This window comes from Elgaria multicarinata, chromosome 3, assembly GCF_023053635.1.
Source record: "Elgaria multicarinata webbii isolate HBS135686 ecotype San Diego chromosome 3, rElgMul1.1.pri, whole genome shotgun sequence".
NCBI lineage: Eukaryota > Metazoa > Chordata > Lepidosauria > Squamata > Anguidae > Elgaria > Elgaria multicarinata.
The window spans coordinates 52,446,623-52,469,860 of NC_086173.1; the positions used below are offsets into that span (position 1 = coordinate 52,446,623).

General features: G+C 44.6%; 1 protein-coding gene across 1 annotated transcript in view; it reads left to right on the top strand.

Annotated features, from left to right (window-relative positions):
- TMEM94 (transmembrane protein 94) overlaps positions 1-23,082 on the top strand; it is a 92,177-nt gene extending 69,095 nt beyond the window's left edge. Inside the window, exons 22-33 of the mRNA XM_063120281.1 lie at positions 1,610-1,725; positions 3,818-3,917; positions 4,029-4,137; positions 6,468-6,657; positions 7,349-7,426; positions 8,225-8,310; positions 9,320-9,401; positions 12,396-12,556; positions 13,817-13,908; positions 16,020-16,113; positions 17,074-17,244; positions 19,959-23,082. Of these exons, the coding sequence (XP_062976351.1) occupies positions 1,610-1,725; positions 3,818-3,917; positions 4,029-4,137; positions 6,468-6,657; positions 7,349-7,426; positions 8,225-8,310; positions 9,320-9,401; positions 12,396-12,556; positions 13,817-13,908; positions 16,020-16,113; positions 17,074-17,244; positions 19,959-20,031 (1,352 nt within the window). The 3' untranslated portion in view covers positions 20,032-23,082. The remainder of the gene's footprint in view (positions 1-1,609; positions 1,726-3,817; positions 3,918-4,028; positions 4,138-6,467; positions 6,658-7,348; positions 7,427-8,224; positions 8,311-9,319; positions 9,402-12,395; positions 12,557-13,816; positions 13,909-16,019; positions 16,114-17,073; positions 17,245-19,958) is intronic.
- Positions 23,083-23,238: the final 156 nt, after the last annotated feature.

Here is a 23,238-nt window from a genome sequence, read left to right on the forward strand (position 1 = left end):
TGTCAGGGGTCCTGTGCCTATTATTATTATTATTAGTAGTAGTAGTAGTAGTATACCACCCCATAGCTGAGGCTCTCTGGGCAGTTTATATAGGATAAAAACACTTAAAAACAATATACAAAAAAATTAAATCACAAAAACATACAATTTAAAACCACAAAAACATACAAAAACAAACCCAGGCTAATTACATATTGCTAAATGCCTGGGAGAAGAGAAAAGTCTTGACCTGTAGCCGAAAAGATAACAATGTCAGCGCTAGGTGGGCTTTGTCAGGGAGATTGTTCCACAATTGGGGGGCCACCTTAGAAAAGGCCCTCTCTCTTGTTGCTGTCCTCTGAGCTTCCCTCAGAGTAGGCACCCAGAGGAGGACCTTGGATGTTGAGGTAGGTTCATGTCTGGAGAGGCGTTCCATCAGGTATTGTGGTCCCAAGCCGTGTAAGGCTTTATAGGTTAAAACCAGCACCTTGAATCGGGCTCGGAAACATACAGGCAGCCAATGCAAGTGGGACAGAGTGGGTCTTATATGTTTGAACCGTCTGGTCCCTGCTATCGCTCTGGCCGCTGCATGGGAGATGCAGGCATTCAGCAGGTGAAAATCTTCCTAACATTGGAGGTGCAGTAATGGGGAAAGCTTTGCCTGATGGATGTTATACAGCTGTTAAAAGGTGCAGGAACCCTGCTGGGAAACAATGCGGCAAGCCCAGCTGTATGCAGAAGCTGTGCACCTTCTGTCCAGTTTGCCATCCTATTAGCTTTTTGCTGAAGCTCTTCACATCTGTTTGAATATTTGCCATTGTTGTGATACTGTTGCCTTTGGGGTGCTTCAAGATGTGGCTATATGTTATCTCCAGTAACAGAGGCAGTAAGACTATGTGCAACAGTTGCTGGGGAACATGGACAGGAGGGTGCTATTGCACTCATATTTTGCTTTTGGGTTTCCCATCGACAGCTGGTCGGCCACTGTGTAAACAGAAGACTGGACTGGATGGACCCTTGGTCTGACCCAGCAGGGCACTTATTATGCTATTATGTTTTATTAAGCAGCCCTCCTGCCTCACTTACGGAATTTTAGCAGGGTGGATTTGTCCAGACGTGGACCTCTTCCATTTGTAATCCTTCCCTTGTGTTCCCACCACTTCTTCTCATCTTTTTTCTTAAGAAAAACCATTAAGGAGGGAAAGACGGAACAGCTCCACCCTGTCTTTTGATTGGTAATGGCAGGAGCCCCTCTGTCTGGACGCACCCCTGATTTTCAACCCTTTCCACGCAACTTGCTCTTTTTTGCAACCTTTGTGAGGCAGGAGAAAGGAGGCAGCAGAGAAGAGATGTAGCTGAGGACTCATTTACGTCTGAGCTGGCGCTTCTGACACTGGGTAGATGAGTCATTTAAATCACCTTTTATTTTTGGAGAGAATTGAGTGGGATCTGCCAGCTGATGGAACACAGGAAAGTAGAGCTTGCTTTTCCAGGCTGCCGCAGTGCCACGTGCGAGGGTTGTGCGGGGGGCTCGTGTTGGTGGTTTGTGGCTCGGAACAGAATGGAACGGAGCTGCCTAGGCGAGCGTTGTGTGTCTTTTAACCCTGCCGTTCCCTCTTGTCCCCACCAGTCTCTCGAGACGATGCAGAAGGCCTTTTGCTGATGGAAGAAGAAGGACACTCGGACCTTATTAGCTTTCAGCCGACAGACAGTGATATCCCCAGCTTCCTGGAGGATTGTAATAGGGTGAGACTGATATTTCGGCCCTGGTTCAGAACCAGAGCAATTGAAGTGTCTCCCGGTAACTAACCTTTGCGGCTTTCGCTGCTTGAATCAACATTGCTTGCTTCCCCCACCACCTAACTTGGTATCAAAAACATTTGGGTTGGTGGTGGGGCAGTCCTGTCTGGCAGGGTGTGGGGATCCTATGATTGTAAGCTTCAGAGAATCTTCAAAGGCCATTTACAGCAGCACCCTATGCATGTCTACTCAGAAGTAAGTCCCATTGTTTTCCTGAGTAAGTGCATATGGGATTGCAGGCTTGGTCTAACAGTTTCCTCTCCCAAATCATGTCCAATGGATTAAGCATCTATAATGTTGGGATCGCAGTTCATCAAATTATCTTTTTTATTTAAGAAAAGAAGTTAAGCTGTGTCGGTTTTAGAGGAGCCTATAGGACAGCCAGTGAACAGGATATAATAAGCTCATGCAAGCAAGTCATGGTAAAACATTGCAGATGATGCTTTTAAAAAGAAAAGGGGGAAATTATTTCCTGACCACAGACGAGCGCAATCTTAGAAACAAAATCCCCAGTCAAAACACATGCAGATGCACACACACAGACTTTTATTTTTAATTTTGACATGGTTTTCTTTAACAGATCACGACAAACAATCTATAAATACATTATAACATGGTGTTTTAAATTTGTAATTTTGCATTGCTGCTGTTTTTATCTGGTTGAGCTTTTTTATTGTATTTTATATTATGGTTTTATACTGTTGTTTTATATTATGAATGGTTTTAATTTTTGTGAACCGCCCAGAGAGCTCCAGCTATTGGGCGGTATAGAAATGTAATAAATAAATAAATAAATAAAAGAACACATCATCAGAAAGGATAACACAAAATGGAAAACATCTTCCTCTTTTGAAGGATTTTGTTCTAAATGGCTGAGCATTTCATACTTACAGTAATAAAACAAAGGATGATGCAGTTTATACTTTGTGGAGGAAAACTGTTTGATTAGCACATAAAGACGGGCTGAAGCCGTTCTTGATTCTTCAGGAAATGGAAGTAATAGTACCCCGAGCCCATTTATATCAGAAGAGGGGTGATGGGATAATCTTGGCGAGAGAAGGCATATTGCTCTGTAGACAGCTGCTTTTGAAGAATCCAGTTTCTCCCTTCCCAGCCGACCTCCTTCATTCACCTTATGAAATGGGCTAAATTAATATGCTTAGACCTCACAATGGGATTTGAACCTGCGCTCTGCCTTGTTTGAATGATCTCTCTCATTGTGGTGGAAGGTCATCCTACACTAGAAGCCCTGTGCAAGTAACACAGCTGGGTGACCACCCACAATAACTTTGCAGCCTGTTGTAAATATGTGTATTCAGAAGTAACTCCCACTGCCTTCAATAGGTCTCAGTCCTTAGTAAAGTATGTTTAAGACTGCAAACTTTCATTTATTTGTTTTTCGCAATACATTTGTTAAATGGACGGCCACCTAGATTGTAAGCCTATGCGGCAGGGTCTTGCTATTTACTGTTTTACTCTGTACAGCACCATGTACACTGATGGTGCTATATAAATAAATAATAATAATAATAATAATAATAATAATAATAATAATAGCAGCATACACAAGGAAAACTCATTCTGTTTCTCCTTTTTGAGCAGAGAAGCTCTTGATCTATTTTAATTAGCGTAATGCACTGTCTTTTGGGGGAAAGTTAACTAATACACTTTAAGAAAAGGATTGTGGTCTTAATCTGGCTTTGCTTTCCAGTGCAATTCCCAGACTTGTGGATGTTCTGAGCTAGTTATACTGCTGGCAGTGTGACAACTGAGAAGGGCAGACTGTGGCTTGTTTAGACAGATTATGAACGAGTCAGTGGCTAATTGCAGCGCAATACTTTCTGGCAAGAGTCATTTTCTGTTTTCTCCTGACATAGTCCACTGCATCCAGCAACGGACAGGGGTTAGCCGCTAGGGTGATCTCATTGCTCTGCCTCTCTCCATCTGCAGGGCATGTGGCTACATGGTAACAACCTTCCTGTCAGGCCAATCAATAGTCTGTTTTGCTTGTCTTAATTGCCTTTTCCTTTCACTTCAGGCCAAACTTCCACGGGGGATCCACCAGGTGAGGCCCCACCTGCAGAACATTGACAACGTGCCTTTGCTCGTTCCTCTGTTTACAGATTGCACCCCAGAAAGTAAGCGAGGGTCAGGCTCTGAGATTATTACTTTTTGTTGCTCCGATGGGGAGACCCGGCAGAAAACTAGCGTCTGTCCATGTGCAAGCCCTTTCTCTGGTTCTCTTGCAGCCATGTGTGAGATGATCAAGATCATGCAGGAGTACGGGGAGGTCACCTGCTGCCTGGGCAGCTCTGCTAACTTGCGCAACAACTGCCTTTTCCTTCAGAGCGACATCAGGTAAGAGGCACGGGGTGGGCCCAGGCTCTGATTCTCTCGCTTTGAGGAATACTAATTAATTAATTAATTAATTAAGACATTTGTATCCTGCCCTGTATCACAAGGATCTCAGGCCGGCTGTTCTCCTCACACATACCACTTTTTATTCCTGATTCTACTTCTGCAATGGATTCAGTGTCAAGTGTTTTTCACTTGAGCATCCATGTGCAAAGCCCAATGAAGCATGATCACTCCTGGGTGTGTGTTTTTTTCTTTTGCTTTGCCTCGGATATTATTATTATTATTATTATTATTATTATTATTATTATTATTATTATTTATGGACTTTGTACCATGGAACAGTACCGCTACCAGATACCTCCTTGCAATTAGTAAGGGACATGTGAGAAAGATTACATTTGGAAAGGGATGCTCTGTGTCAGGAGTGAGCAACTTGTAGCACTCCAGATGTTTTGGCCTGCAATTCCCACCCGCCCTAGCCAGCCTAACTGATGGTGAGGCATGATGGGAGTTGTAGGCCAAACCATCTGGAGGGACACACATTTCCCCTCTATATGCAACTATTTTATACCACCCTTGGCTCCGTGTTGGACTCTCTCTTGGTGGCCTGGTCTAAAGCCCTGACGCAGCGTGAGAGGCCCTTCCTCCGTGTTGGGAGCTGCTCTGTCTCCTAAAGGCATAAATGCTAGCAAAGTAGAGAGAGGAAAGCAGGTCACAGCAGCTGCGAGAATCAATTTAGATAAAGGCAGAGAAGACCGTTTTAAGCCCTCAAGCTATAATTGCTTCATTCATCCATCAGGATCGTTCTGTTAAAAGCACCTTGTGAAAATCAAAAGGCCTTAAATGAATGGCACAGGGTTTGTTTGAAGAAATATGGAAGGTTAATTTTTGGGGAAATATTTTGTTGTCAGGGAGGCTGGTAGCTTGACCCAGTTTTTATTTATATATATTAAAGACTTGGAGATGCCCTTGCTGCTGCTCGCTGCTTTATTGTTCTGTCTTGCTACTTTACCCCCACTTTGTAAAATGTAAAAGCTTACATGCTGGGCTTGGTATTCTCTTCTCCCTGAAAACAGCACCAAGTGTGCTTCTGAACAATTTTCAGTTAAACACCTCTTGCACCAATTTCCGGACTGCTTTTTAAACTCCGGGGAGTTTGTAAAAGTAATTTTAGAGAGAATAGCATATTTATTTCTTACCCGCCTCTCCCTCTGGATCGAGGAGGGGAACAACGTTAAATACAAAATCACAATAAAATGCATAAAACTGGTTAAAAACATATAAAACAAACATAATATTAAAATAACAATTTGGACATGTTAAAAAACATCTGGGTAGGCCTGCTGGAGAGGATGTGTGTTCTAACAGAGGGGTAAGCTTCATTGTGAGTAAAATTAATCAGATGACTAAATAAGCTATACAGTTTTAGTACCATATTTTAACTATTTGTGGTGTTTCATCTGGTTTTAGCTTATTCGATTCCTTGATATATGTCCTTTACATGGTCTGTAAGCTGCCACAAACTAATTTTGGAAAGACGGGGTATGAATTTGCCAAATAAGTAACAGGATCAGGCTACGATGCCCGACACTGTTGACCATAGCTCAGTGGTAGAGAGCATGTGCTTTGCATGCAAAAAATCCCAGGTTGCAGCCCTTGGCATCTCCAGGTAGGGCTGGAAAAGAATCCTGCCTGAAACCCTGGAGAACCGTTGCTGCCAATCAGTGTTGATGATACTGGGCTAGATGGACCAAGGGTCTGATTCGGTGTAAGGCAGTTTCCTAAGAGAGTGTGAAGCTCTTCCTCTGGTGGGGTTTGTTCGTTTTGCCTTTGTTATGACCTATGGTCAGAATTTCTGTTTCGGTCTGCTCTGATCCGATTGTCTGGCAGAGGAAGGGAAGCATAAGAATTCTCCACCCAACAACAGGATGTTGAGCTGGATGCCTTGTTGTGGATGGCCAAGAAGTCACAAGAACATAAGAAAAGCCCTGATGGCTCATACCAAAGGCCAATCTAGTCCAGCATCCTGCTTCCCACATTGGCTTTACCAGATGCCCCTATGGGAAGCTGGCAAGTAGGACATGTGGACAGTAGTCCTGTCGCACTCTTGTTTCCCAGTAACCGGTATTGAAAGTCTTTCTGCCTTTGATCCTGGAAGTAATAAACAGCCATGATGGCTAGTAGCCATTAGTCGCCTTATCCTGGCCCACCACTGGCCTAAAATTATCCCTGTTTTAGATCCATGTTGTGTTCCCAGAGTGTTTGACTGGATACACTTGGCTTATTCCCCATTATGTCTTCATCTAACCTGTGTAGTATTGTCTGTACAGCATAGCCTTGGATCCACTTTATCCCTCCCGCTGCTCCTGGGAGACGTTTGGTTATGCCACCAGCACTAACATGACCCGTATCTCTGATGAGCTCACTCCTCTCCAGCTGTCTGGCCAGTTGAACAGCTTGTCCTGCTCCCTGTCTATTTATCCGGAAGAAACCATTGGGATCGTCAGACTTATAGAGCAGGTAAAAGCCCGTTCTTCTTTCTTTCTTTCTTTCTTTCGAGTTGTAGAAAAAAAGCAGTTGTGACATCATCAGCCTCTCACCTTAGTTACAAGTGTAACGTGTTAGCATCTGTTTTGGCTTCTAGACTGCATTTAAATTGTATTTTATATCATGTTTTTATACTGTTGTTTTATTCTTTGAACGGTTTTAATTTTTGCGAACTGCCCAGAGAGCTTTGGCTATTGGGTGGTATAGAAATGCAATAAATAAATAAATAAAAAGACAAAGATAGATATCTTAATTCAGCTCAGTCTGGGTTAATTCCCAATGTGCTCTCTTTCTACTAATATCCAAAAAGGGCTCTGCATCTAATTTAATATGTCAAAAAGCATAGCCCATCCTTATTTATTCTTCTTGATGCTGAGAAGGTGTTTGACAGGCTAGAATGGCCCCTTTTTAGTTTTTTTTTCTTTTTTGAAAACCTAATTGAAGTTTTAATTTTTTCCCCAAATTTTAAAAGTGGGTTAATTTACTGCACTCATCCCCAGAACCATTCTTGATTCTTAATGTCTCTGTTCTAAAAAAAATCCTATTAATAGAGGTAATTGTCTCCCTCTTCTCCATGCAGATGCTTCTGCTTGCTGTAGGTGGTAGAACTGTGTGTTTGCTCATCCCTTTCAGGCCATCTCAATAATGTTTGCCTTCCTTATAGGCCCGGCATGCAACATATGGCATCCGCAAGTGCTTCCTCTTCCTCCTCCAATGTCAGCTGGCTCTGGTCATCATCCAGGTGAGCTATTCTGAATCACATCAGGGAGTAGAGAGTTCATCTTCAAAGTAGGGAGGGTCATCTATGAGGAACAGGGACCCAGCGGTATTCATTTTCACTATGCAATGCCAAGTTACCCTGGTCCTAGTTAAGATCCAAAATATGTGATGGACTATCTTTGAATTTAATTCTAAATCTATAATTCCAGAATTCTACAATTGTAATAATGGAAGGTAAAGTGAGCACACTTTGCTAATTTTGTTCTGATTTTCAAAATAAAGGTCTTCCAGAGTTGCTGGGCTTGAGGGTATATATGAGTTATAGAGGATGCTGTATCCCAAGAATTGCTGTGATGAGTGGAGTGTGCAATCCACGTGCAAGTTCCAATTTCAATTGACAACTTAAGAATGTCTCGTTCCTGAGTTGTTTCGTGGCTTCCGAACCCAGAAACTCTGGGTTGTTTATAGGTTAAATAACCCAGCATTAATACAAGAATTTCCCATGGTTTGTTGTTGGGTTATCTCCGGATTGTTTAACCCACGAACAACCCAGTAACAGGGTGTTCCTGGATTGTTGTTTAAAAGTGGAAACAATGAGCACATAAACTTGTCACTGCAATTCCTGGGTTAAACAATCATCAGGAACTGCTGATGTGACATGCAAACCTGGTCAATATCACAAGCTCCCTGGCTTGGGCCTGGGCCTCTTTCTCCTCTTTGGCTGTTATCCTGTATCTGCAAGATGGGTGGGTGGACTTGATCGGCGTTGTTGGATCTTCCAATCTGCTGCTGAACATGCCTTTTTCTGTGTTTTGCTTAGTTCCTCTCTTGCCTGGTGCAGCTGCCTCCCATTCTCAGTACCACAGACATTTTGTGGCTCTCCTGCTTCTGCTACCCATTGCTAAGGTAAGTTCCTTCCTGTGATCCCTAAGCTTGTTCCCTTTTGGGACTGTTCACAGGGGATTGGCTCCCTTTCTGAAGATGAGATGGGGCACAAGGGAGACCGAGACCAAGTTTTCATGTTCTGGCCAACATATTAGATGCAGCAGTTCTTTTCGGAGGCACAATGCATAGGAGCCGATATGGATTGGTTTTAACTGTTGGAGGAATTTGTTATGCCTTTGCTGTGCACACATTCTCCATGCAAGGAAATCAGTTGATGTACTGAGCTGGTTTTACCCATTACAGCCCCCATGTAGAATTCATAGGTTGTTAGCATGACATCCAAGCCTGGTTACTCGAGGCATTTAGGGGTGTTAAATAACCTGGAGTTAACTCAACAACAAACCATGGGTTAACTCTGGGTTGTTTAAACAACTCAGAGTGGGTTTTGGAACCTACAAATGGGTGATAGTAGGTTGTTAATTGAAAGAGGAAGCAACAAGTGTGCCAGAGGCATTGGAGTCATGTGTGTGCTCGCACTCACTAGCTTCCAGCAATTTGTGAGTTAAATAACCCATGAATCACCATTACATATGAACCCAGTTTCCCTCTTCTCTGCAGTCCACTCCTTGTCATCCTTTGGTTTCTAGGGGTGCATTCAGCATTCTTGGAATCAATAGACCATTGAGGGTGGAGATAGGCTAAGCAAAGCGTGTTGTGAACGTCACCTGGCTGGCGTTCCCTGACGCTCCAGGAAGAAGCTGCATGGAAACCCCCCCCTCCCCCAGTTGTTATAGAGGTGACTCTAGAAGCAAGATACTCTGCTGACAATCCAAGCAGCCAGATAGGGCTGGCAAAGGGCCTTGTCTGAAACTCTGGAGAGCTGCTGCCAGTCAGTGTAGACAATACCGAGGTAGAAGGGCCAAGGGTCTGACTTACTGTGGCGCTGCATAAGGCAGCTTCCTATGGTGGTGACATCCTAATTTTCTAGACTGCTGCTTTTCCGGGCTAATTCTTGCTTTGTTTCTTCAAGTGTGTCCCTCCTGGGCAAGCCCCCTCATAGTTCCATCATGTCTATGGCTACTGGGAAAAATCTGACCTCCATTCCTAAAAAGGTAAGAAGAGGTTCTAATTGGATGTCACGTGGCTTAGGGTGTCACAAGGTGTTAAAGCAATTTCCTTGCCTGATGCTAACGCATGACACCAGCGATAGCAACAGGGAGCAGTGGGGAAGATTTTGTTTGCATTTTTCTTTGTTAAGTTTGTTGGGTGTCATCAATATGCTGATGATACTCAGCTCTGCTTCTCCTTGTCGTAGGTGTCAGCTGGGAGGGTGAAGGTGCTGGACCAGTGCCTGGAGGCTGTAATGGGCTGGATGGGGGTTAATAAACTGAAGCTGAACCCTGATAAAATGGAAGCTCTGTGGATTGGTGGTTCCTGAGTCCAGGAATTGGGTAAACAACATGTTCCGGATGGGGTTGTGCTCCTTCTGAAGGAGCAGGTGCATACCCTGTTTCCCCGAAAGTAAGACATCCCCCGAAAATAAGACCTACTTCCAGTTTTGCCTCTCGCTGTAATATAAGGCATCCCCCGAAAATAAGACCTACTTCCAGTTTTGCCTCTCGCTGTAATATAAGGCATCCCCCGAAAATAAGACCTACTTCCAGTTTTGCCCCTCGCTGTAATATAAGGCATCCTTCTTCATGGAAAAATAAGACATCCCCTGAAAATAAGACCTAGCGCATCTTTGGGAGCAAAAATTAATATAAGACACTGTCTTATTTTCGGGGAAACAGGGTAGCTTGGGAGTATTCCTAGATCCATCCTTGTCACTGGAGACCCAGGTGGACTCTGTGGCCCGGAGTACTTGGGGTCAGCTTCGGCTGATCCGCCAGCTATGGCTTTTCCTGGACCGGGATAACCTAGCCACAGTAGTGCATGCACTGGTGACTTCCTGATTAGACTACTGCAATGTGTTCTATGTGGGGCTGCCCTTGAAGACGACTCAGAAGTTGCAGCTAGAGCAAAATGCAGCAGCTAGACTGCTGACTGGTACATCTTACAGAGACCACATAACACCAGTCTTAGAGGAATTGCACTGGCTTTTCCTGGACCGGGATAACCTAGCCACAGTAGGGCATGCACTGGTGACTTCCAGATTAGACTACTGCAATGCACTCTACGTGGAGCTGCCCTTGAAGATGACTTGGAAGTTGCAGCTACCCTGTTTCCCCGAAAATAAGACAGTGTCTTATATTAATTTTTGCTCCCAAAGATGCGCTAGGTCTTATTTTCAGGGGATGTCTTATTTTTCCATGAAGAAGGATGCCTTATATTACAGCGAGGGGCAAAACTGGAAGTAGGTCTTATTTTCGGGGGATGCCTTATATTACAGCGAGAGGCAAAACTGGAAGTAGGTCTTATTTTTGGGGGATGTCTTACTTTCGGGGAAACAGGGTAGTGCAAAATGCAGCAGCTAGACTGCTGACCGGTACATCTTACAGAGACCACATAACAGGAATCGCACTGGCTGCCTATATGCTTCCAGTCGGAATTCAAGGTGTTAGTAATGACATTTAAAGCCCTAAACGGCTTGGAACCTTGGTACTTGAGAGAGCGCCTCTCCCTATATATGCCTGCCTGAGATTTGAGGTCTGTTGGAGGAGCCCTCTGCCGTGTCCCACCAACATGACACATACACTATGTTGGGATGTGGAAGAGGGCTTTCTCTGTTGTGGCACCCTGGCTGTGGAATGCCCTCCCCTTAGAGGCCTGACTGGCACCAATGCTGATCTTATTCTGGCTCCAAGTAAAGACATGTTTTTTTAACAAAGCCTTTGGTGGCTAATATTCACCAAGCCTATACATAGTTTTAATTGGTTTAATTGGTTTTTACTGTTTTTAAATTTTGTACTGGATCTAGCTTATTAATAGTTTAATTTGTTTTTAGCTGTGTATATTTATTGTTTTATATTGGTTGTATGATTTTATCTGTACACCGCCCTGATATCCTTGTGATATAGGGCGGGATACAAATGTCTTTATAATAAATAAATAAACAAACAAAATGTTTGGCATGCTGGGTTATATCGCCGCCAGCTTGTGGATCAGGTACTGCCTCCTTTTGCTCATGGCTTAGTTTCTTGCCACCAGCAGGAGTAGCTGAAATTTCATTTCCTTCCTACAGCAAACTGGGGGCCAATCTAGAGGATACATTTAGTGCAAGTATACATTTAGCACGTCTGACTTCTGTATTTAAATAGCAAGTGTGTGTGTGTGTGTGTGTGTGTGTGTGTGTGTGTGTGTGTGTAAGCAGGATTGGAAATGTGCAGGAGGCGTTTCTTACCTCTGCATTCTGGGATGATTGAGAAGAGATCCTGGACCTCCTCTGTGTGACAACCTTTCTTGAAATACTTGAAAGGTTGTCACACAGAGGAGGGCCAGATCTCTTCTCGATCCTCCCAGAGTGCAGGACACGGAATAATGGGCTCAAGTTACAGGAAGCCAGATTCCGGCTGAGCATTAGGAAAAACTTCCTGACTTTAGAGCAGTCCTATAATCTCCATAGCCAATTGAAATAGAATGGCTGCCTCCCTTCTTCTTTCCAAGTTTTATCCTATAGTTATTTGTCTATAGACCTTACATCTTCCTTCCTTCCTTCCTTCCTTCCTTCCTTCCTTCCTTCCTTCCTTCCTTTCTTCCTTCCTTCCTTCCTTCCTTCCTTTCTCCTCCTCCTCCTCCTCCTCCTCCTCCTTCTTCTCTCTCTCTCTCTCTCCACACACACACTCCTCATTGGTTGATCTTGACTATAAGGTAAAAGATCCCTGTTTCTGCGCAAAAGGTTCAACAATCCAAAATCTGGCAAAACTGTAGCGGTGACTGGGGAGGTGCGGGTTGGAGATCTGGGTCAGCAGCAGCCAGGCATCCCTGTGATCATCTAGGCTTAAGAAGCAGCTGTGGAGGGGTACCTTTTTGTTAACATGGTGCTGCTAAATGGCCCTCTTCCCTGAGGCTGGCGAAATTGAGGGTCTGGGCAGGCGCTGCGGGACTCAGCAAATCATGGCCTGTGAGGCTGTGAGTAACTGTGATGTTCCTGGCAATGTTTGCAGACTCAGCACTACTTCCTGTTCTGCTTCCTGCTGAAATTCAGCCTCACCATCTGTTCCTGCTTGGCTTGCTTTGGCTACACGCTGCAAGATTACTGTGCAAACTTCAACTCATCTGCCTTCAATGTGAATGTCACAGGCTGCTCCTCCATCATGCTGCACAGGTAGGGTTTGGTTCTCTGTTGAGGCTCCCAAATGTGGTCATTTGAATGACTTAAGCAATGCGAATGGGAATAGCGTGCAGAGTTTTAACTTGGTTTCTCTTATTCTGCGGTAGCACTGTTTGGATTTTGTAGACGTTTTAGTTGTTTCAGTATCATCCCCAGCACTTGGGCTAGAACGGTGAGGAGTCATGGAAGTCAGGCGTGTGTTGCTCTGCCCTTATCCTGTGGCAACATTGTGGGGAAATGGCTGCCATTGTGCTACCATTGCTGCGGCAGCAAATAAGGAGCTATTTTCCTTTAAAACAAGGCACGTGAGGAGGGCATGCCTTGTTTTCTAGCAAAATCACACCTCTAGAAGACTCTTGGGAGCAAATTTTTGCTTAAAAACAAGACGTACACTCCCCACATGCCTTGTGTTTAAAGGAAAATCAAAGGGGTTTTTTGGGCACTGCCATACTGCCGAATTTGTAGCAAGGGCATCAGCACAGTGGTGAGGAGGGGTGTGGCCCCTGATGGGGTCCAGAAGGCCAAATTGGCCCCCAGACCCACGGAGATGGCTCACCCCTGTTCTAAAGTCTGGCCGGAGCATCAGCTGGACCACCAGTTAGGTGAGTAATAAATTAACCCCAGGGTTGTCAGGAAACCATTTGGATCCATCCGTTGCTGGGTACAGACCATTCTAACCAGTCCCCTACCACTGTGGCATTGCAGAATCGTTGCAAATCTAAACCTGAAATTTCCAAGATGGTGTGGGTGCCGCCAGATTCGGGACGGACACCTTCCTCAAATTGCAGCCGTATCAAACCCTGGCACAGGATCTAGGCTTTGTCACTTAGCTGATGTCATTTTCTTTGTTCCTTCCTGTCTTCCTCCTTAGCTGCGATCAGTGTGTGTGTGCATTTGTGCATATGGCTATCGTGTTCATTTATTAGATAGTACCTATGACATCACTGGTGACGAGTAACGTACTTGATCTGTTTCTTAGAAAGGTAAAGGATCCTGCAGGACTAAGCAATCCTCCCAAAGCAATGCTCTATTTCACTGATGGTAGTAGAAGTTGCAAACTTTCAAATTATATTTCTCAGTCATAAAGGAGCGAACCCAATGAAAGAGCTTGTCTTGCCTGAATTGCAGAGCCCACGGGATCTTACTAATAGCTAAAAGTTGTTCCCCTTACTCTCAGTTTTTTTCAGATGGGGCTTGCTCATACTTTAGCCTTAATCCGCCCTGTGTGATGCCCTGTGTTTGTTATTTCAACAGTGCAGAAACCCCCCCTGATTGGTTTGGGTCATTTTCCAACGTTCTTCTCTTGGCCCAGAAGTTTACAGCTGGCATGATTGTCTTACATACTGGTAAGCGATTTCTGTTCCTTATTGCTTGCTGAAGTGAAGGGGAGGACTTGCAGGTGTACATACATAAAACATAGGGATGGTCATGATCAGGCCATACATTTTGTGCAGTCACTTCTTTCACACAAAACTGATCAGTTGGTGGGGGGACAGTGAGGGGGACAACGACAACAAAGAAAAAGAACCGTGTGGCGAGTGTGTGCCTGTCCAAAATCTTTGATGAAAATTGCCAGCCATAGAAGTAGAAGGAAACTCACAGCCTGTCCCTTTCTAAGGCTCAGGCCTAAGACATCCCAAACAATTACTAATCCGGTCCCCTCTTCCAGAAAAGGAGATACCACAACTTCAGATGTTTCATTTCCCCCTCAGAACTATATTCTGCTACTCACTAGGTCATGGTATTGCCAAGGAGTGAGGGGGGAGAGATACATCCTGACAGGCAGAGCTGTAGATGTCCCATCCAAAACCTTAATTTAAAGTTCATTTTTTTTAAAGCTTCTTCTTTGAAAAGAATTAACTTTCCCCCCACAATTCATCCCTCCACAAATAGCATAGCAGAAACAAAATTAACGCTACCAAAATTAGAATTTCCTTTCTTTTTCCTAAAGCTTTTAAAACTTGATTTTGCTCTGACTTTATACTGTTAGTTTTACCCTACCTTGTGCCTGTTTGGTGCATTCTCTTCCCCTCCTTATTGTTTTATTATGATTTTATTAGAATGTAAGCCTATGGGCAGGGTCTTGCTATTTACTGTTTTACTCTGTACAGCACTATGTACATTGATGGTGCTATATAAATAAATAAATAAATAAATAAATAAATAATAATAGAATCTATGCAAAAAAAAAAAAGGAGGGGGGAGGAAAGCAGAGACAATGATGTCCGCTTCATACATATAAATAAAGCAAGTAATGGACCAATGACAAAGTCAGCACAGCCTGACGGACGTTTTGATAGTGAAAGTAGACTGCAAACCTAAAACGGTCTGACATTACAAGGCTTTCATATACCTATATAGTTTTATAGTTTTGGAGCTGTGCTGCTGATCAGTCAAGATCTCTGACATACACGGTGAATCGACACCAAATGAGCAGAAAGCTTTCTCTGGTTTAGCGTGACTCATGCTAACTTTAATGTGGTATGTACCCTTCTCATCAATTAGAAAATTCCACACTTTGCCAAACCGTTGAAGAACAACGTAGAACAGGAGGAACTTCCACCCCAGTTTTAGCTAACTCTAACTTAGCTGCCCAGTAGTTAGATTTTACAGGCAGAGCCTGCAAGCATCTCCTGCACTGCCCCCATTGAAACGCTTGAGTCTTTTACCAAAGCACGGCTGTTAAACGCACTCCTGTAAATCGCTTTTTCAATTTCACCGCTGAGGGCAGCAATAAAGCAAAATGCCTGGCTCTTAACTGTTCATCAGTACAGCTGTAAAAACGAATCACTGACCAGTTTAGCGGTGGTGAAGACTAAACTCATTGATCGGTTTAATGACATTATAATATGTGTGTGGGTGGGTGTGTATTTGAAGATTAAGTGAGTGTGGCTTTTGGATGTAGTGAAGAGCAGCCAGGATCAAATATACAGTGGTGATGGTGTCTTCTGGCTTTAGGAATGGTCTCAGGCCTTTTTTGCCGAAGACAGGGCAGGGTTACGTTGCAATTTGTTTATTATTTATTTATTTATTTATTTTATTTTCATTTCTATGCCTCTCCATAGCTGAAGCTCTCTCGGCGGTATACAACAATTCATAAAAATACAACGTAATAAAAATAGTCTAAAAAATTTAACATGGAAAAATTAAAACAACATAAACCGCTAAAGACCATTTAAATAAACAATTTTTTCCCCTAATAGATTTGTTCTAAAACAGCAGGCGTTGATGCCTCATCATATGCCATTAAATACCTGGCAGCCGAGGGTGGTGTTTACCTGGCGCTGAAAAGATGACAGGGTTGGGGCCTGGCAGGCCGCAGTTGGGAGCTCAGTCCATAGTTGTGGGGCAATGAGGTTCAAAAGCCACCTACGCTTTCTAGGTATTTGTGTAAAGCTCCCTTTCTGTTTATGAGAAGGCTGCAGATCAAAAGCATGTTTCTTTTCCTTCTTCACAGTGTTTATCTCTGTCACCCATGTCCATCGCACCAAGCCACTGTGGAGGAAAAGCCCCTTCACTAATTTCTGGTGGACCCTGACGGTAGCAGTTGTGTGAGTATCATTTCCTGAATCTTCTCAGCAGCGTCAACTGGATCCATCTGGCCTTCTGGAACTGGCTGGTCCACTTCCTTGATTCCAGATGTTTTCCATCCAAGTACTCCCTTCATCCTGTCCTCCATTCTTCCTTCCATTCTTTTCTTGCCGCATCGATCTGTAGTCATTTTTCTGTGTGTGCTTCTGCAGTGCCCTGTTTTTCTGCCTCTGCCTTCAAATTCCTCGACTCCCTATTTATTATTTATTTATTTATTATTTTTATTTAAGGATTTTTATGCCGCCATTCAGCCAAAAAAGGCTCTCACGGCGGCTTACAAAAGTATTTCTTGACAGTCCCTGCCCACAGGCTTACAATCTAAAAGACATGACACAAAAGGAAAGGGGATTGGGAGGGAGGAGGAGGAGGGGGAAAAGGAAAGCACACTCAGGCACTACAATCTTAGTTGGAAAGTTCAGCAGTTACAGTTGACAGCAGGAGGGAGGGGGCTCTCAGCTGGAGCTGGACCCAGGCACGGTGGAGAGGTACCTGGCTGCTGCTTCCTCCCTCACTGGTGGCCTCTGCAGAGACAGTTGACAGCAGGAGGGAGGGGGCTCTCAGCTGGAGCTGGACCCAGGCACGGTGGAGAGGTGCCTGGCTGCTGCTTCCTCCCTCACTGGTGGCCTCTCCAGAGACTCCCTAGTCTCAGATCTGATCACGTACCTCTCTGTGACTTGGCCTTTTACCATGAGCCTGTGAATATTCCAATATTCTAAACTTTCAACATTAGAAAATGGACTTGTTTGCAGACCCTGCCCACTTGCCGGTTTCGTGTCTCAATGCTGCGTTATGTGCTAAGCCTGCTTGCTGCTTAATTAGATGCCCTTTGGTTGCTGATAGAAGAGAATACTGGGCTGGTAGCCCAAAAGTGTCCCTTACTGAGGTGATGTGGCTCAAGTGTTGCTGTCTTTTCATGACAGATTGCTGGGTCAGGTGATCCAAACCCTCCTGGACCTCAAGCTCTGGGTAAACCTTGAGTCTCCTGTGACCTACAAAATGGATGACATTCCCATGGCCTCCTGGCTGCTGGGTTTGCTCTCCCTTATCCTTGTCGTGATCATCAATGAGACGGTCAAACTCCACGAAATCAGGTAAGGGAGCCTTGCCTCATGGCCTTGCCAGCACTCTCTCTAGTACGTTTCCAGGGTTCTCCTAGCACTGTACGTACGTGATTTTGGTAACCCTTACCAAAGCCCTATGGGGATGAGATGAAATTGGAACCAGGCCTACCCTCTGACAATTCACTTAAGCCAGGCAACCCAGCACCCTCCTGATATTTTGGACTACAACTCCTATAAGCCCCAGCCTATGTTGGGGCTTATGGGAGTTGTTTCCCAGAAACATCTGGGGGATGCCTGGTTATCTATCTGTCTGAAGCACTATGCTGTGCCAATTGTCGGATGTCTTTAGGACGCATCTCTCTGTTCCCACATTGGCAAATACGTTCATCCGGTGTTAAGATCGTTCAAGGGAAAGCCATCCCTTGTTAAGACTTGTTTCCTATTGTCTGATGCTGAGAAGTATGTATCCTTTAGAACTGCCAAATTCCTTGTCAATGCTCTACAAATACGTGCCACGAAGTCAAGAGCTGTATGAAAAGCTATTCAGCTCTTAATGGTTTGTTGGTGGAGTTTTAAATTGTATAGTGTTTTATTCTGTGTTTGTTTGTGTATAATGGCAATTTGCTAAGACACAATGAAGAACTTCTGGCTGGCATGGTAAAGCTGACGCGAGAAACAATCCCCCTGCAAAGAAGGAATATATGCAAGGGAGTCCCTCCTCCTGGCTACCTGCTATTTTGGTGCTATGATGACAGCGAAGAAAAAAAAAGGCAGGCATGTTGCCCACAGCATACATGATCCATGCTAAAGCACCTCTTAGTCACCACCTATGGGTTGCAAGGCTTAGATTGCCACTAGGAACATGGCACGACCTGCCAGGTCAAGCTAGTCCAACGTTGCTCTTTTCGAGAGCTGCCGTACAGGTTGGTTTCCCTCTCTCCTCCCGCCACGCCTTTAAACCCCCCAAGCCCCGTCTTGGTAATGAGGTCAGACCTCTACACCTCCAGGGACAGTTAGAGTGAGCAACTCCTTGGAGGCATCATGTTCCACAGCTGGCATCATGTTCCAGCAAACATCCCTGGCGCTCAATTTTGGGTTCCAGGGAGGATAAACGGCAACCAGACCCATCCTTCTGACCTGTCCCCTCCTGTTATTGACTTGGCAACAAGAAAGTATGCATAGGGCTGGCTGCTTTGTTGACTGTCTCCCCAAATGGTGTTTCGGGACTACCAAATGCCGGCAGCCTCATCAAGCCATCGCCTTTTGCTTGTCCTTGTCCTTTGCAAACCAGAGATTGCCTGTGACGATGGCCGTTCTCTTCTTAACTCTTGTAGTGTATAGCCGTGGGCTATCTCATTGTTCTCCTTGGGAAGATATTGGGAGGATGGGAGGATTTCAATTAACAGAATATTGATTTGACGGGGAATGGGGAGAGCTGTTTCACAGCCATCGTGACTTGTGCATCAAAATAAGTCCAGCTGATGTACGGGATGGGAGAGACAGCGTCCTGCAGCCCAACTATCTGATAAAAATTTACCCTGAAAAGCTTTCATTTTGTGAAACTCTAACTTACACACTTTGTCCAATGCTTAGACTGCAATCCTCTTTATACTCACTTGGGAATACGTCCCATTGAACTTAGCGGGAAGGAAGCAACTTCAAAGGAAATATGCACAGAATTGCACTGTTCATATATTTGTGATTCAAAACTAATGCTTAGATCAGGAGTGAATTTTCTTTTCATTGAATAAAGAATCGGTTTCAGGAAATCTGGCATTTGTGAAAAGAGCTTAGGGTGTCTGCTCCTTTCCACAGGGAGCCAGGTGTCCAGTGTCGTCCTGTGAGCAATAACTGAATCAGTTTAGTGTACACTGTGCCAAGAAAAAAAAGTCCAAACGGCTGTGCCAAGGAAACCCAAATCCTCCTCTTGCAAAAGAAAAGGAAAGAAAAGAAAAAGACAATTTGCATTATTTAGTGGCACTTATTTATTTAGTGTAATTTATGCCGAGTCTAACACTGGAGCTTTTACAGCATTAGGAATATTTTGGCAAGGATTGGGGTGGTAAATGGCTATGAAAAGGAAGAGGCATGGGCAGGTGGCAGGAACTGAGACCCATGGAGGAAGTCAAGAATTCCAGGCCAGTGACTTTCCAGCCAAGGCATAATACTTCAGCACATACAGCCTGTAAACTTCCCTGTACTGCAACCACGATGGCTGTAAACCTTTCTCTCTCCCCCTCCCCGCTTTTTAAAGAGATACTCCAAAATCTCACTTTTTGTCATCAAGCCTGCCCTATGCAGTGTGTCCAGGAAGAACGTTGAGTGTGCACAATCTCATAAAATAGGCTAAACGACTGGTTTTTCAAACTGCCTTCAGGGAACTTCCCTGCATGAACAGGCTTCCCCTGGAGTGCATCTTCTAGATCAAATGCTCAGTTCGCTTGGTGTATGTTGGCCTCACTGCTGCTCCACATGAACTGCAAATGCATTCCTCCACACCCATAGGAGATGTGGGGCCATTGTTGGCCCCCTGCCTTGCAGAGCAGCCTGTGGATAAGAAACCTTTGGTAAACTTCCAAAGAACCCCAAAGCTCTCTGGGCTGTAGCTTGAAAAGGGCTGGACGAAGGCACTGCACACAATTGCTCAGAGATCTTGTGCGAAATGTTGGTGGAGTAGCGGGAGCCACAGCATGATCTGCTCTTGCCTTTCCCCTGACCTGCTTCTCTCTCTCTCCCCCATACAGGGTTCGAGTACGTTACCAGAAAAGGCAGAAGCTGCAGTTTGAAACCAAGCTGGGCATGAATTCTCCATTTTAACCCCTCCACCAGCAGGAGATGCCCTGGAACTGCGAACCCGAGAACTGGAGGGCCTGAGGACTGCATGTTCCTTTCCCACACAGCTGTGTCACTTTGCTGGGAGAGAAAAACAGCCGTACATGTGAATCCCTCTGGCGGGTGTGGATCAAAAGAGACCAGCCCCAAGGTTGGGACAGCTGCAGCAGGAGCTCTGGATGAAGGTTCAGTGCCCAGGGGACAGACAGCATGGACGGCACACAGGCTGCTGCTACTGTTATTTATTTTAGTACCTCTTCCCTTGGGAGCTCCTTGTAATCCAGCGTATGCCGTTTTGCAAGGAATTTTTATTATGACGTGGCTTTCAGCCTTTCACGATTGGACATTTTAATTCTCCGCCCCTCTTGCCTTCCTGACCTCCCTGTCTGTCCCCTCTGTTCATGTGTGGTGATGCATCTCGCTTCTGGTAGTTCTGGGGATGCTGCACGTTTCCCCCAGGAGGGAATGAAAGCTAGCCTTTCCTGCTAGCTGGCCCTACAGAAGGGTCCCAGGGAAGCGTTGCCCAGAACAAAGGCGCCTTCTCCCAATTTACAGAGAGGAGGCTGCCCTCTCATGGAAGACCCACAGGACTGCAGCATGCCTGGCAGGAGGGCTTGGGGGAGATTTGCTAATGAGTACAAAAGTGACTCTGCAGGCAGGATCTCCAGTTGAATTCCTTTGGGATGTAAAGTGCATAACGCAGAGTTAACAGGCAAGGCCCTTCATCCCTATAGTGAGAGTTTTCTTTAGGGATAAGAAAGTTGTGCTTTTGTGATGATCTCAGCTGGGCCATGTTCCATAAGGAGATTCTCCCTTAATGCTCAGTACTAAAAGGGCTCAATTTGTCTCTTTACTTCTCTCTCTCTCTCATACATATAGTATTTGATAAAGCTTTTTGAATGACCAGGGATTGGGAGATAATGAGGATCCGTGTGCTCCTATACACATAGAAATCCAACTGCCTGGACCAGATCTGTGGCCAATGTTGGTTTCATCCAAAAGTCTGTTCCCAAAATAGAGACCCAGTCTGGGGCGGGGGAATTCACCCAGTACTGGTGGGAATCTACATCCTCAATCCATCCCCTTTCTTACCTGCCAATTTTAGCTATGGTGGGTGAATTCTGGATGCTTTTTTGGCAGGAGGAAATGACGAAGACCTCTGCTGACCAACCTCTCTTCTCCACATGGCTCTGTTTAGGGGCCCATACCAGGGGCAGCCTCTTTTTCAGCAGGACTCTTTCACTCCCCCCCCCCCCCACACCTCCTGCCCCAATCACCCTTCAATATCAGGGCATGTTTTGGTCAGGCAGAGGATATTTTGGAGTAAATATTTTGGGGATATTGTGGACTGATGTGGAGTATTCAGGATTCCAGAATGAACTACTCCTGAGGTGGGCAGAATGTAGATGCTGGGACTTCAACTCCTAGCATTCTTGACCATTGGCCATACTGGCAGAAACTTCTGGGATCTGCTTTCTGCTCACTCCTGATCTACTTTACTTGTTGGGTACTTTGCCTAGAGCAACCTGGCTGGCATGACACATTTATTAGTAATGTGTTGTGATTATGTCTCTCCATACGAGTTTAAAGAAATGCCTATTAATGCCATCTTGAAATTGTCAGGGCAAGCCTTTTCCAACCTTGCGCCTTCCAGGTGTGTTGGACTACAACTCCCGTCATTCCTGGCTAGCATTGTGTAATGTTAGAAGCAAGTGATAGGAATTTTAGTCCAATGTGCTGCAATTGTCTCCAAAAAAAGTTGTAAGAAATTCCAATTAATTCTAGCTTGAAATTGAATGGGCCAGCCCTTTCCAATCTGGTGCCCTTCAGCTGTGTTGGACTACAACTTCCATCATCCCTGGCTGGCATTGTCGAACGCTAGCAGAGGGTGATAGGCACCAGGTTCGAACAGGCTGACTTTAGACAGTCCAAATCACCTCATACTATATGTTTAAAAACATTGGCCCATTGTAGCATGGCTGTTGCTAAATCTGCTAAACTCTCTCTGCTTTCTTAAAGAACTGGTGATAAATTGACTATTCATGTTTGTGACTGAACACCATTTGGGGGGTACTTTATTCTTCCACATTAGGCAAAATGCTGGATGATGATTACATACTGTGACCTGATGTTATTGGGTTTCCTTCTGAATGGGGGAAGAGATCTTTGATATGTGAAGGATTTTAAGAAGTTTGTAGCATATTGCTAGACCAGAATACTTTCTATAACGTCCACTGCACATGACAAAGTTCTCAAAAGTTGTGGTGTGTATGTTGGCTGTAGTTGATTTTGGCTGGGAATTTGGTCAGTAGCCTGTTTTAAAATTTTAAAATAGGTTATTGTCTAGAAATTGTTAAAACCACTTCTCCTTTTCTCTTTCGACATAGCTGTTTCCAGCACGTAACTAAAAGTGTTTTCATCTTCTCACTTTATGTGATATGTGAAATATTTGGAAGTTAGGCTGATTTATATTGGGAAACGGATGCTGATCGCGATTTGCGAAGCCACATTTAAACAATTCCCTTTGCCTCCACCCCTGTCTGAACCAGTTGGGAGACCCACAGGAATTTTTGGGGTGATTTTAAAATGTAATACTTGTCAAAAGCGCAATGGGGCAGTTGCCCAGCTAGAGAAGGTATTTTTCTGTAGATTCCCCCCACCCCCACCCCATGATGGTTGATCATTCTGAAAAGGACTTTCCTCCTTGCACTTTCATACACACATTTCCCTTCTGGATTGTTCTCAGTTCGTCGAAACATGAATGAATGAACCTTTTCGGTGGCTGCCTCTTGAAAGGCCTTGTTCCCTCAACCCCTTGGCCAACCAGGCCTTCAGAAAAGCGTGGGGGCACGGCATTAGGCACGAATTGAATCCATCAAATTGTTTTTAAATGGTGTATATTTTATATTTAAGAGATTTTTGGGGATGTATGTAAAAAAAATAGATTTGTATTAAAAAAAAACTTGTAAATTCTATAAAAAAGAAACAAAGAGCACCTGATATGAATGGCAATAAATGATTGTCTTTGATACAATACGCTTTTTGGAGACTACATGCTTATTTTTTCTAAGCAAGTTGGGATAGGCCTTGATGCAGGCTGCTCCACTTCCTAATGTGAATTCCATCAGGGATGTCACCGGTTTAAACTGAACTGCTCCTAAGCAGGTGGGGAAAGAGACTTGGACCCTCTTG